Source organism: Muscardinus avellanarius, assembly GCF_963383645.1.
Source record: "Muscardinus avellanarius genome assembly, chromosome: 3".
Classification (NCBI taxonomy): Eukaryota; Metazoa; Chordata; class Mammalia; order Rodentia; family Gliridae; genus Muscardinus; species Muscardinus avellanarius.
Genome location: NC_137788.1, coordinates 75,532,026 through 75,547,374, shown reverse-complemented (window position 1 = coordinate 75,547,374; position 15,349 = coordinate 75,532,026). Strand labels below are relative to the sequence as shown.

The 15,349-nt window shown below is 41.3% G+C and overlaps 1 protein-coding gene across 1 annotated transcript in view; it reads left to right on the top strand.

The window, feature by feature from the left end:
• DDAH1 (dimethylarginine dimethylaminohydrolase 1) overlaps window positions 1–8,796 on the top strand; it is a gene marked incomplete at its 3' end in the record, with an annotated part of 147,781 nt that extends 138,985 nt beyond the window's left edge. The window contains exons 5-6 of the mRNA XM_080690705.1: window positions 6,581–6,724; window positions 8,680–8,796. Coding sequence (XP_080546831.1) covers window positions 6,581–6,724; window positions 8,680–8,796 — 261 coding nt within the window. The remainder of the gene's footprint in view (window positions 1–6,580; window positions 6,725–8,679) is intronic.
• Window positions 8,797–15,349: the final 6,553 nt, after the last annotated feature.

Below are 15,349 nucleotides of genomic sequence, written 5' to 3'. Positions count from 1 at the left end.
GAACCCTATTTTTAGGATCTGTAGAGCCCATCAGGTCAAAGAGGTGGTTTAAAAGACAGCATTTCTCAGGCTATGCTCTTCTTTTAGAACACATCTGCAAAAAACTATACAACATGAAAATATTATTTCAATTCTAGAATGTTATCTGTAGTTCCATGGGCCCAGCCTTAAAAGGATTGCCAGGGCTTGATGCCTATTATATTGTCAGTCTCTCAATAAACTCTTGATGGATAATAAGTGAATGAATGGATGGTTTTAGATATCCAGTCGTGATGAAAAGTTGTTTATGTATTATATATGTCTCAATAGGCTCCATAATTAGTTGCTTTTAATACTGATGTAGTTTTGATATGTTGTGATGGGTATATATCATAGGAAGACCGATGATGAGTGAGCCAAAAATGTACTTTGAATCTTTGCTAAATATCTCTAAATAGATTCTATATATACAAACCTTTGCTTCAATATTTGACCAATTAAGTCCAAAAAATTGTTCTGTCAACAACATGGCCCAGGATTTTCTTTTTCCCCTTTTCCACATAATTGCCATCACACAAAGAAAGCATGAGTAAGAATCAGGAGGATGGAACTGCCTTCCAGTCCTCTGGATGAGAAAATTCCCAGAAATATTGAGAACTGCCGGAAATGCCTGGTTGTTAGTGCAACTAGCCATGCAGTTTCTCTTGGGCTGGAAGCCAGAGAGCTCCCACTCTGCTTTGTGACAGCTTCACCCTGGGGAGCAAGGCCAGTGCCTCCACACCCACAGCTGCGTAACAGACCATGGGGACCACGCGGCCAAGATGAGCCTCAGAACCTTTCCTCTCCACGGCCGCCTCCTTCGTTAAGGATGTCTGTGATACAAGTGAGCTTGACTTGCTTCTCACTGCCAGCACACTCTTTACATGCTGGTCCTGTCCGACATTATAGATTTGCATCTCCTAAGTATAGAAAAGTTACTATTGTGTTTCTTCCTTTTCCCACCACACAAGCCATGCCACCACGCCTACACCAAAGGGTGCGTGCTTGTAAAGGACTGTTGAAATGAACTAAGCATCAATTGTGTCTAATCCCAGTAATAACCACTCTATTTATGTTACCCATAGAAGTCAGAAAAGACATTTGGAATAGCATCTTGACTTCTCAAATCTTCTCCCCCACTCCTCTAAAACTTCAGTGGATCTTTCGGGGTTGAGTCTAGGACCTCGCAGGATATAGAGTTAATCTGCTATTAGGGAGAGGAATTTGTGTGACGTGTAGAGGGCTTCGGTGCTGTCTACTTTCCGTTCTGGCATGGGGCCCAGTGGGAAGCAGCAATCCCTGGGATTAAAGGAACACTTTACTTAGAGCTCTGGAACAGCACCATTTCCTCCACACTTTTTAAGGAAAAACGGCAGCAACATAGAACTTGACAGCCCAACAGCTGCATTCTCGAGATGTTTGAGGCGATGCTCATCTTTCTACAATGAACCTGCGCATCCACAAAGGGGAAGCAAATCTGTTGGTCGACCTCGTCAGGGCTCAGCCCGTGGAAGCCTGGGCTCTTTGAGGTGCTGCCCTACCAGGCCGCAGGAGGAGGGCTTCCTTACACCCCATTCAGACACAACAGGGCCCTGGCAGAGATGCAGTCTCCCTGAGTCTGTCTCTGCATGTCCCCTGAATGGTGAGTGGCCAGCATTGTGTGTGTACATGTACCTCCTGAACCCAGCTAGAAATAAAAGGCAAGCTGTCTTATTCAGCCAATAATAACCTGTAAGAAAAGAAAATGACCACTGTGAAAAGACAAACCTGTTCTTCCTGCAAAAAAAGACAGGAACGCTGTGTTTGCCATGAAAACACATGTTGCTTTTCTTTTTTCATGAAATGCACCTTCAGCTTTTTCATGAAAAAATAAAGCATTTCTTCTTTATTATCTACAGTTACCACTTCCTCGACCCTTTTCATTTAGAAAGACCATGCCTGGCGTAGCTTTTATACCTTTTTCTTTCCATAGTTAAACAGAACCACTCACTGCTCAAATGGGGCCTGTTCATTATTAAAAGTAATTTCTTCCAGTCTATTTTTTAAACTTGTCACAAAACGATAACCATGGGGTCTTGATAAATTAATCGAAAAGCTTCTCCTAAGGTAGCTTTCGTGATTTTGCTAAGACATTTATTTTAAAATTAACGCTCAGTACAGATTATCAGTAAATTGCTTTATATATTCTCAACATTAAATTACTCTCCCACTAAGAAGATTACAATTCCTTTCCTCCCAGTAATGAAAAAATGAAACTTTTTAAAAACAGTTCTAGGTTGGGAACTGGCTTTTATTTTAGGAATGGCCCCAATGGAAGGTATAAGTTACAAATATCAGAGAAGGGAGACTTATTAAAAAGTGAGGAAAACCACCAATCAGAATTTCAAATAAATGCTTCAAATTAATCAACCAAAGAATAACAGTTCAAATAGGAACAAAAGTGGGAGATGGTAATCTGCTCGAGGTGAGGGCGGGGGGTGGGGAAGGAGCCAGAGTAAAGCTCAACCAAAAAGGAAATCACTGTTTCCTTATTCCAGTGCAGCTGAGCGTTTCTGATGTAGGCACAGCCTTGGAGATTTTAGTTTATTCCTTACTGGTAAACAAGAAGTGGCACTGATAACAGCCCTTGATAATGCTTCCTCTGGAATGTTCAACATTCCATATTTCTGCTTCATAGACACCACCAGATGTGGATGAGTCAGATGGACAGGTAGGAGATTTTTCCCAGGGTATTTATGGGTCCAGGACTGTATAAAGAGGCCTCAGAGCTGTGTTCTTGCCTGGTTCTTTCTCTTTCAGCACATCTTGTACCAAGAGACATATGTGGTTTCTTTTATCTATGGATAAAAAGTGCAATCAATCATCTGGAGACCAGGAGCTAAGCTGGAAATCCAATTGGCAATTATCTAGGGCTTATGAACAGTGACAACACCTAGGCTGAATGTGCTGGGGGAAAAAATATGTTGCCCACGGTTCTCACACGTGCATAGGAAATCAAGTCGATGAGAATGCTGGGCTTTCTAGATTTTGTTTTGTTTGTGTCTAGGCATTAAATTACTAGCCCCTACTACCTGGTACACACCATGTCTTAAGGACTTCTGTGAGGTTTTTGAATCAATGCAGCACTCTTTAGGAAATGTCTGGCTCAGGGAACTGTCTCCCCAATGGCCTGGAAGAAATCCTGAACTCAGGTAACAGAAATCCTGAATTAGGTCCAATTCATTGAAAAGGAAGATAGACAGTCCTCGCCATCCATGAGCAGAGTGGCATCATGGTCCACCTTCAATAGCACACTACTCTCAGAGAATCAGGCACAGTAGAATCTGATTCCCTGCACCTGAAAGAGCCAGGTTGACTAGAAATATAATAGCTGAAAAATTTTACAATGTTAACCACCACGTTGGGCTTCTGGACTCTTTTACTAAAACATTGTCACAAACAAAAGTTTACCTTCATTTAACTTTCATAAAAGGTACATGAAAGACTATTTTTACTCCAGTTGATAGGCAGAAGTTAAAAGAAAACTGAAGTTCACACAACTAACAAAAATGAACACTCATACTCAAACATAGGTCTGTCTCCAGAGCTTATGGTCTTACCCTGCTCTCTCCCAATGGAAGCTGCTACTATTGTGTTTTGGAAACAGCCAAGAAAGATGTCTGTAGAAGACGTGATTAAGTAGCAATTCATAGTTGAAGAGAGCCACTTGAGTTTCTTGAATTTTTTTTCTCTTAAGCTTTTTAATATTATTTCTGGGCATATCTATGAAATAATATTAAGAAAGTTTATCTTTAGGAATGTCTTTAACTTCTTAATTGCCCATAATTGAAATAGCTCTAAGGTTTCTCCATCAGGGCTCTAAAGGACGTACCCCATAGTTGTATGGGCTTCTCCCATCAGAGTGGTGTAAATGAAAAGGGCAAGAAAGGGTCCAGGCAAGCCTTTAACTACACCAGACTGCACCATAATAGAATCACATATGAAAAAGGAATTAATGGTTCTTCAAGAGAATAAGTGATAATGACCAAATGAGTGTGAAAAAGTAGATGTTTTGGTAATTTGTAGGAACGAGAGATCTGATGCAGCTGTGGGGGTCAAGAGGGAGCAAAGTGAAATTATTAAGAAGGTTTTGAGTTGCAACGAACAGATTTGATGGACCCCGAATGACTTAAGCAAACTACCCTCAGTCCTATTTCTTCTTCTATAAGATGGGAATTTTTTAGATTAAATAACAAAAATAAAATGTTTAGGCTGGGCATGGTGGCACACGCTAGTAATGCCCGCAGTTGGGAGGCGGAGACAGAAGGATTGAGCAGGTTTGAAGCCAGCCTCACTGGCTTAAGAGACCCTGTTTCCAAATAAAAAAAAATATAAAATAGGCCTGAGAGTGTAGCCCGGAGGTAGAAGTGTTCCATCCCTAGTACCACCAAATAAATAGATCAATTAATTAATTAATTAATTAAAATGTTTAACCTGGTTCCCCACTTGTTCTTACTGTAATATAATTATCTACTTTTTTTTTTTTTTTTTTGCAGTACTGGGGCTGGAACCCAGAGGCATTCTACCTCTGAGCGATACCCCAACCCTGTTTTTTTATTCTTTATTTTTAAAACAGTTTCTCACTTAGTTGTAGAGAGACTCACTTAGTAGTTAAGGCTGTCTGCGAACTGCGATCCTCCCGCATCCACTTCCCGAATGCCAGATTACAAGCGTGCACCACCACGCCCAGCTTAATTATCTACTTATTTGTCAGCCTCCTCCAAACAGACTGTATTCTCTTGGAAAACTGGGTCCATGTCCTGTTCAAACAGTCCTGAGGTTCATCCAAATCCCTGATGTTTCCTTTTGTGTGAAGAGCATCCCATTGTCAGATGACTCCCAGCCTCTCTACACACCTGACATATTCCACAGAAGGAGAATGATTTACCTGATGGGTGGGGCAGAAGGGATCACTGCATGTCGCTCTTCATGTGCTCTTAGGAATGAATTTTCTTCAGGGGACCTATAGTCTCTCTTATGCTCTTCTGTATCATAAATCTTTCTGTACACTGCTGCCATGGCTGTGCAGTCAATGCCTTAGTAATACGAGAACATCTTCACACAAATGCTGCAAAGTAAAAAGAGACCTAGCTGGACAGATAGATTAGAGCCAGACGGAAAAAGCCCATGTTATACCTTCATGGTGTGACATTCCAGCAGATCCCTTATGACATATGAATATTGATAAAGAATAAAAAAAACTACGACTAAATCCAAAATTAATTTTGCTTTTGTTTTTGGCATTTGAATATTTATATTGATTGGGGAGGGGACTTGGGGGGGGCTTTTGCAGTTTTATTTTGATCATGTTTAGATAAGGATATTTTAAATTTTGTGCAGAGTTCATGTCTGGGTTTTTTCTAACAGTTATTTTTTACAAAGGTAATAATAAATACATCATTTGAAGAATAGAGAGCTGCTAAGTCATTTTTTTCTCCAAATGTGGTCCAGGGACTCTGCCTAAAAATTATCTGGAGAGCTTTCAAAACACAAATCCCTGTTCCCCACCCCTGATTCCTCAAACCAGAACCCTGAGAGTGATGCCTAGGGTTATGAGTTTGTCTTTTTCTTTTTTATTGTACTAAGAGCATTACCTGCCTATGTACAGGTGACTCCAACTTGTACTTAAAACAGAAAATTGTGTGTTTGTATATTGATTATCTGAGTATTAACCATTCTGATTACTGCTATAGTCCTCCTTTCCTGTACACCAGAGAAGCCCTGATTACTCAGACAATGGTATTGTCAAAACTTCTGCTATGTTATATACATGTTCATTCTGTATCTTACTGATAAGTCTATGACCAAAAGCCAGAAAAACAATAGGCAGTTCTAAAACTTCTAATAATAAAGACACGTATTTTAAAAGAATAATGAACAGAGTGTGCTGGCACACACCTGCAATCCCAGCAACTCAGGAGGCTGAGACAAGAGGATTGAAAATTTGAGGCCAGACTTGGCAACTTAGTGAGACCCTGTCTTAAAATAAAATATAAAAAGGGCTGGAGATATGTAGCTCCATGGTAGAGCATCCCTGGATTCAATCCCCAGTGCCCCTTTCCTGCCCACACACACACAAAAGAAGAATCCTTGCAATTTTTCCAAGGAATCACAGTTGGATCAGGTTTTCCTCTCCTTATTCTTTTTTTTTTTTTTTTTTTTTTTTTCGGGTCTGAGGATGGAACCCAGGGGCATTCGACCTCTGAGCTACACTCCCTGCGCTATTTTTTATTCTTTATCTTGAAACCGCGTCTCTCACTGAGTTGCAAAGGGCCTCACTAAGTAGCTGAGGCTGTCCGTGAACCGCAATCCTCTGGTCTCAGCCTCCGGAATGCTGGGATTACAAGCGTGCGCCTCCACGCCCAGCTCCTCTCCTTATTCTAAGTGACTGGAGGTAATAGAACCGTGAATGAGCAGAAGGGCCTGCGGCATCACAAGCAGGTTTGCATCCGGCCGCACTGCCTTCCTTCTGTTTGAAAATGCAGGAGACACTGCTTAGTCATTCTTTGTTTCTTTTTTATAGATCATGCAACAGATGAGTGACCACCGCTATGACAAGCTCACTGTGCCTGACGACATGGCTGCAAACTGTATATACCTAAATATCCCCAGCAAAGGACACGTCTTGCTGCACCGAACTCCAGAAGAGTATCCAGAAAGTGCAAAGGTAGCAATGCCATCCCTCTGGCGATTGCAGCTGAGTGTGCATCCCTAGGGATTCTGTCACGATGGAGTGGCAGATGGGGCCTTCCTTCCTCTCTATACATGCATAGATTTCATTAAGAAATCATCAAGCATAATTTAGACCTCGGAGAAAGTTTATTTAAATTACTTTTCTCATCCATGTCATTGGTCAGTAATGTGTGCACAGAAATTGAGAAAATCATTCCTGGTATTCAAAGATTTTAAATAAGTACTCTGACCACCCATGTCTCTGTTCCATCTCCTAATGTGCCTGCCCACAGGATATACTCATTCGGCATAAAGATCTACCACCAGGTAGTCAACCGTGTCGTTGTTTTCTGAGAAGCCTGAGTTGCCCCTTGCCAGAGGATCATTGGCTTCTTAAGGCCGGGGAGTATGAATAACCCAGCGAGACAGGTGTTCATGGTCAAAGCTCTGAAAAGGGGGCTCCACATCCTGGGTGACAAGAAGACAGAGCAGGGTGAAACAGGGCACACTTGGACTCAGCTAGCCAGACCCTCCGAGATTCTGAAGTTGTGTTCCAAAACGAAGTTGTGCCTGGGTCTGGAATTCTTTCCTGGTCTCAGAAAATCTCATCTGAAAATCTGTCCTTGTCTTTCAGAGCATTCTGCCAATCTCATCTGAACACTTTAGTAATTCCAGTTTTATCCTACCAAGCAGATAAAATAGCTCAGCCATAGATTCTTCAGGTGCCCATGTCTTCTAGGCACTTTATCTCTACCCAGAGAATATTTACTAAGATAAAGATAGCTATACTTAGTATTACAGGAGATCCTTTATAAACTACTGGGTTTTTTTCTTATGCTTTGAAAATATTAGTAACTATTTAACGTCACTTTTTTCTTTTTTCTGGCTATGAAAAGCGCTGATTTTGTGGCAATAGAGATCAAGTTTTAGCAGGGCTCGTAAATGCTGCTTTTCTCGGTCGCCATCTTCCTGGAAGTCCTCCAGTGTGCATCTAGATTGTTAAAAATGCAGGTCCCTGGACCCCCACCCTGGAATCAGCAGCATCAATAAAGACCCCATCCACAGAATTCATGTTGAGAAAAACAGGCCTGGATTATTCCTTCCTCTTCAGCCACACTGATCACACTGGCAACCCTGAGGATTATTAACTCCTTCCTAATTGAGTCCAGTGCCTATCAACAATAATGTTAACATTAATAACATCCCTGTTTACTAAGGGCTGCCAAGCATGCCTCATTATCTTAGTCCTTAGAAAAGCAGGTCAGGGCAGTATTATTATCCTAATCTTACAGATAAGTAAGTGGTTCAGAGGGGATGTCACTGAACTGAAGTTATAGCAGTAAGTTGACAACTGGATTTGGATCCCAGCTCTGACTGCCTCCAGCATTGCTCATTAACCACCGTAGTGAATCTTCAGAACAGTGCACAATAGGTTGTTTTTAGGCAGTGTGCTTTTAAGTGATTCTGTTTTTAAAAGTATGCTTTGTTTGATCATCAGAGAAACAGAATAGACTGTTAATTTGAAGCTTTGAAGCAGTGTGACCAAAATATTCACTTAAACTACACTTTGTCAAAATGTTCCAGTGGTAAGGAAAGAAACATTGAAGTGTAGCTGAGAGGATTTTCCCGTGTGGAAAGAGAGTAGTGTGAACACTCAACACATGACCACTGACTTGCATTTATCGTTTAATCTAGCAATGATGATGGTAAAGACATCCCCATTTCTGACACATGTTTAGCATTGAGGTTAAAGCATAGAGCTAGTGGTTAACCAATAGCTACCAGCTCTATGTGGAGGGCTATGGCCATGTGTGGGGCTGATATTGCACATGTGTTGTAGAGTTAAATGAGTGAAAAGCTTAGCTGCACACACCAAATTAATTATCTGCACCCGGAGGTGGTAAACAGTCAGAAATGTAATCTTTCTCTTTCTCTTGACTCCCACTCTAGGTTTATGAGAAACTGAAGGACCATCTTCTGATCCCCGTGAGCAATTCTGAACTGGAAAAGGTGGATGGGTTGCTTACCTGCTGCTCGGTTTTAATTAACAAGAAGGTCGACTCCTGAGCTGTAGCGTCCCTCCCCTGTAGCGGGCAAGAGGCCCAGGCCAGGCCGATGACTTGGTACCCACTTCTGTTATTTTCCTTGACAATCTACTGTGCCACTGTGCTACTAACTCTTGTTTACAAAAATTTAATTCCAAGTTTAATTGCTTCATTTTCTGCACCCTTCTTCTTTCTCTCAAGTTGGTACCTAAGCTGTGGATTTGCTAAAAATAAGTAACCTAGAAAATATAGAACTAATGTATCATTGAAATGTGATTAATACAAGTATGGAAACACTCATTTTAGTGTTTGTATTATCTGTGTGAAAATTGTTTAGTCGCAATGCATTCTGAAGACTGTCTTCTTGATCAGTCAGATAAGCTAGGTCTTTTACTCAGCATCAAGAATCATGTTTGGTTCCTGTGAAATTCCCTGGTCCATGGATTCTTCCTATTTCTTTTTTTTTTTTTTTTTTTTCTTCTGTACTCTGAAAACCTTTTTTTCCCCAGTACTTTCTTTTGCCTTTCTCACTTCTATCATAGCCACCTTGACCTTGGGTAAAATCCAGGCTCTAGCATTCTGGGTATTTTCTCACAGGTCCACCCTGTCTGCCTTCCTCTCTTCTGTCTCAGCCACAGCGTCTATCACCACCAGCCCTCCCTCCCCTGGAGGGGCAAGAGGCTCCTGGGCAGGACCAATCCTGACCAAAATCAAAGTGACTATTTGAGGCACTGTTAGCTACACAGAGGCACATCCCGATAGGGTTTGCCCCAGAGACCTACATTCCAGAAGAATGAGGGCACCACACCTAGGAAGGTAAATTCATCACCAGATGGTTGATAAGGGATTGTAGATCAAGAAGCTTGGAAACACCCTGGGGGTACAACATCTTAGAAAGTCTCTGGATCACATTCCATGAATTTTTGTTTCGTGACTGGTCATTATAGGACCTTGGAGGGAAATTATTTTTTTCATTACCTTACTTCTTTGTCCTCCTATCCTGACTCGCCCTATTTCTAGGCTCCTAATCCTTGCAATTATCCTGGCCTAGCAAAGTTGCTTCTTTCAAAAGAGACATCACATCTAAAAGTGATTATTGATAGTCTAGTGGGAGCCGGGGGAGCAGCCACCATGGTCAAGGAGCATGTTCAGGAAATGATGAACTTGGCACCTGAAACTGCCCTCAGACAATGGATGACTCGACCTTGAAATATACGTGATTATTTACTGTGGAATTCAATTAAGACTTCTTTCTTCTCTAACCTTCAGATTACACAACCCTCAACTGACATGGGGCTCTTACAGAGAACTATGCCACAAGGAAGGAAGAGCTCACTCTTTTACTTAAAGCTGAATCAGGCCAGGGAAGTGGTACTTTCCAAGGAATGGTGACTGATCCTGGCATGTTAACACACTTCCTGGGCATCTCCACCTTTCCTGTATTGCCTGTGGCATGTTGTTTCAGATTTAAAATCAGGGAGACTAACAAATATCATTTCAAATCTTTCTCTGCTCACTTCTGTATTTGTAAGCAAATATTCCTTGTGTTGGTGGCCAGAAAAAAATTGCCATTGCTCATTTCTTCAGATGAAAAACCTAGAGGTGGAAAAAGCAAAATTTCCTTAACCACTGTCTGTCTTTTTCACTTATTTGATGACTTTATACCAGAAACTTGAATAAACTCCTTCTTCTTCTCTTCCTTATATTCCTTAACCTTAAAACCCACACCACATACAAATATCTAACTCTGTGCATCCTGTGAATGAACCATATCGTGGTCACTATCATATTTTGAAACATCTCATCATCTTGGGTGAATAGTATGTTTTCACCCAAGAGGATGAATGTTCACCACATGCCCAAGTTAATAAAGAAAAATTGTTCTCAGCAATTATGGTTGCCCTTTGGGGTTACATCTAGCCCTACACTGGCAGAAAGCAAAAATTCTCCGTGGGAGAGCTCACCATGTCAAAAACAACCACAGGGAAAACAACCCCATCCAGCTAACTGGCATATAATTTTCAATAGCATCCCTTCTATCGTTCCAAGTATAAGAACTATTCGCTCCCGCATTTAGTCAATTGCAAGTAAATAGATTTTTCTTTGTAACAATTTGTTCTGTCAAAGACAGTCTGTCATTTTCTTTTCCTTTACTTCCTTTCCTCTTTCCTTCTCTTTGTCCTCAGAAATCACTTAGACTCTCTGTGCCTCTTCTACATCTTATTCTGTGCTGCTCTGTTACCCACTGGGCTGACTTCTTTGGACTCCCTATGTGATAGTAAGATGTGAAAACCTAAAATACTTACAGCAGAATAGTATTACTTCTTTGATGTTCTCATCAGTACAATGGTATCTTTGAAAAGCAAAGATATCTGTTATGTAGATTCCCCTTCTTATCCATTGTGACTGGTAAGAATGGATAAGCTTAACAGAAACTGCTTTCGGCATTACAAAGACATGAGGAGACATATTAAGTAAGTAAAGGTTGAATAAAAATTACTTGGTCAGTATGATTCAATTTAATAAGAGAATGATACAGAGTAAATATATTATTCAGCATAATTTCATCAACTATGATTGATTGCCACAGAAATCAGCAGGCAGATCTAATGTGTATTGGCTGTTCTTTTAAGGTCCTGTGGACAGATCACAAACGCCATCTCTTCATCTCTAAGGGGGGATAGTATGTAGATAAAGAATGTTACTTACTGTAGAGTTGCATGTTAGTCTCCGTAATCATTTACTCTTCAGTGTTCTACAGAACTCAGGCATACCTTCAACATGGTATTCGATGTGTGCATTTTATTTTCCTGCCCATCTTGTCCCAGCCAGTGGATGGTTTGCTACGTTCTGTGCCAAAACCAGTAATGCCTTCCACGGCACATTAGTCCAGAGAAGTTCTGCATCGATATTGGTCTCTCGCTGTCCCACTCCCACATGTATACCAATCACGGTGGAATAAAGTGTGAGTTGTACTGTGACCAATGGCGTCTGTCTCTTCTTTGCAATGCAAACGGCTATGGGGAATAAAGTCATCATTTCTTTGCTATTAAACATGGGGCATTTTCACTCTTGTCCTATAGGCTATGAAATTGGAAATTTTGTACCGGTAAATCAGCAGCTATCAGAGCTTAGGTCAAAATGATGTTTGAAGAGATGATTCCTACTTCAGGCGCTTACAAAGTATGGATGTTATTCGTGCTGGGAGTTGATTTCGCCTGTGCTCCTTGAACAGCACCAGTCACTTCTTCCCTCTTATGCCCTGCCAGAGTCAGCACATTATGTAGTTCAGTTATGGGGGCAGCTGAATGATTTTTCTGTTTGCTCATGCAAGAGTGTGGATTTTGTTTGTTTTACAGTAAGCATCTTTTAGAGAACTTGAAGCTTTTTTCATGAGACCTCTTATCTCCAATCATTTTTAGCTGTATTTTTATTATAAAAAATAATCATTGTTATTATAAATATAAAACCCAAACAATACCAAAACACTATAAGAATAAAAGTACAGGAAACAACCCCAAAATTTCATTGCCTAGAAATATCTACTATTAACATTTTGGAGGATATCCACGCATGTATAAATGATAATATAAATATGGAACAATTTTCCATAATCATGCTATTCTGTAGTCCACTTCCTTCGCTTAGCAATACAACTGCGGGCATCTTTCCATCTCAGAACACATAAATTCATCATTAATCTTAACAATCCTGACTATTTCACAATGCAGTTGTCAAAGCATCTCTTTCTAAATTCCCCAGAGCCGGGCATGGTGGTGCATGCTTGTAATCCCAGAATTTGGGAGGCTGAGACCGGAAGATTGCAGTTCACGGGCAGCCTTAGTGAGGCACTCCGTAACGTAGTGAGACCCTGTTTCAAAATAAAGAATAAAAAATCAGGCAGGGGGTGTAGCTCGGAGGTCAAATGCCCCTGGGTTCCAGCCCCAGCCGCCCCCCCCCCAAAAAAAAGAGTAAATTCCCCAGAGTGTTCTATCACAAATGGGGTCAGTGTCTCCACTGCTATGAACTCAGGGTCTTCAGGCTATCAAAAATGTGCTGCTTATAAGCTTTCATGCAACCCAGAGTCAGTTAAATCTGTTCTACTTTTATTACAACTGAATGGTACATAGGAATGTTCACCACATGTGCAGAGCAGTACTAAAATCCCTTGTTGATGCTGCTGTGTTGGTTATTTCTCCATTACTTAGGTTGGCATTGGCATTGGCAATGAAGCTGAAAAATGCCTAGTGCCATCCTGCAAACCCGCTCTGGGCCCAGCTCTAAGTGCAGAGTACAGTGCTCCTCACAGAGGAGTAAGGATGGTCCTCTTTAAAGGAAGAGTTGTCAGGGATTCCCCGAGTGAGCTTCCTCCCAGCTTTTCAAAAGTATGAGAGAAAATACTCCCCCATGACAAGCTGCAGATTCTGGAAGTGGAAATTTTGCTGCGTGAAGCACACTGGCCAACAACAGTTTTAGAAAGTGAGCATGTAGTTAGCAACCACCCGCACCCTGCCGAGCTCTGGGGCACAGCTCCTGTCTTCTAAGAGCTGACCACTGGAGAAGGGCAGGGGAGAATGAGTACACACGTTTACAGGAGATTTGACACAATCACAGGTAAGATTAGAACTATTAAAGGACAACACTGTGGCGACTCCCAAATCAGGAAGACCAGACAGAGGACTTGCGATTTGACCTGGGCTTGGAACCAGCTCAGGCTGAAAGAGGTCAAGATGGGAGAGAGGCCCCGAAATGGCACTGGAACAGCAGGTGCGCAGGCTCAGAGAGGGGGAAGCATAGTGTGTACCTCAGAAGTGTTTGTGGAGCACCTACTGTGTGCCAGTTTCCTTGGGCCACACACGGCGGATACGGGTGATGGTCTCTGCTTTCCTGGAGTTTACATGTACAGAGAAGACAGACACTAAACAAGTTATAGCAGGTGTGGTGAGCATTATGAAAGGAAAGGGGGTGCTCAGAGCAGATATACAAGCAAGCGAGAAGATGCTTGACTTAAATATGGAATAATTATAAGGGCATAGCAAGGCAGTGTAGGTTGGAATGTCAAGGGCCCTGCCTGCTGAGGTAGGGTATGTGGACTGAATCATCCACCTCCAAGAGTCCCCTGAGGACATTGGAGGTCAGGGAGGGATAATGTTGGAGGCTGATCTGGCAGTATGAAATAGGACAATCAGTGACTAAAAAAGACTGGTATTTCTCTAAGTTTAATTTCTCCAAGTTTCATTTATTTAAACATCTCTTCTTATCATCAAAATGGAGTTTGGAGGCTGGATAATTAACTCTCCTCTATTTGCTCTCTCCCGGAGAATAGATTAATAACACCTTCCCCTCCCAACTGCAGAGGGACATTGTCAACACAAATGAGATAAAAGAACTAAAGGGTTCTTTGGGAGAGAGAGGTACAATGTAAATATCATTATCATCATCATTATCCTCATTAACTTCTATCACAGCATGCTTGGATCCCATCAAAATGTCATCTTCTATTTGAGACATCAATCACCCACTCCAGAAATAACTCAGGATTTTCATCTTTGGTGCCTCTGAGCTGGCCTGACAGCTCTGCCAGTCAATTCTCAGGTGTCCTTGGTAGCCGACATGGCTGCTCTCCAGACAGGCTTGCTTTGGGAAACATCTTTCCCTGTCTCTCCCATTAGGATATCCTTCCCTGCCCCTCCCTCATTTCTAACTTAGTGAAAGCTGGGCCACTTATAGCACAAGATAACTGGGGTTATCGGGCTCTTAGAGAATGTTTAAGTGCCAAATATGTTACTATCGCTATAAATAAAAGATTCAAACAAGTATGCCAGCGAACCACTTGGTCAAATATTGCCTGGACTGGTTTGTGACATGATGCCTAAAAGCAATGATGGGTCTCCAGATGTTGGGAAGCCCCTTCTATTTATAAATAGGCAGTTTAGTCACTCAGCTGTGAATACAGAGAAGGAGCTTGATGCATTAATACAAACCAAAGAAGGTGGTTTGCTCTTTCTCATTTGCTTAAATGTTTTTTACCAGTTTAATTGAGGTATAATTGGTAAATAAAAATGGTAAGTATTTAACGTGTACAATTTGATGCTACATATATACCATGAAAAAATCACCACAATCAAGTTAAATAACATATCCATCAGCTGGGCATGGGGGCACATGCCTATAATCCCAGTAATTGAGAGACTAAGATAGGAAGATCAAAGGTTCCAGGCAAGATTCGTCAACTTAGTGAGACCCAGTTTCAAAATAAGATAGGGCTAAGGATGTAGCTCAGAGGTAGAAACCTGGGTTCAATCCCCACTAACCCTTCTATATATACAACACACCATATCCGTCACCTAACACAGTTGCTATTTTATTTGGGGCAGGTGAGAAAATTTAAGATCTTTCCTCTTAGCAAATTTAAAAGAATATAATACACTATTATTAACAATAATCACATGGCTGCATGCTAAATTTCTAGAATTTATTCATCTTGCATATCTGAAACTTTATACTTCTTGGACCAACATCTCCCCATTTCCCTCTTAAAATTAATTTAAGTTCCTGCTCATGGACTAGGAAAC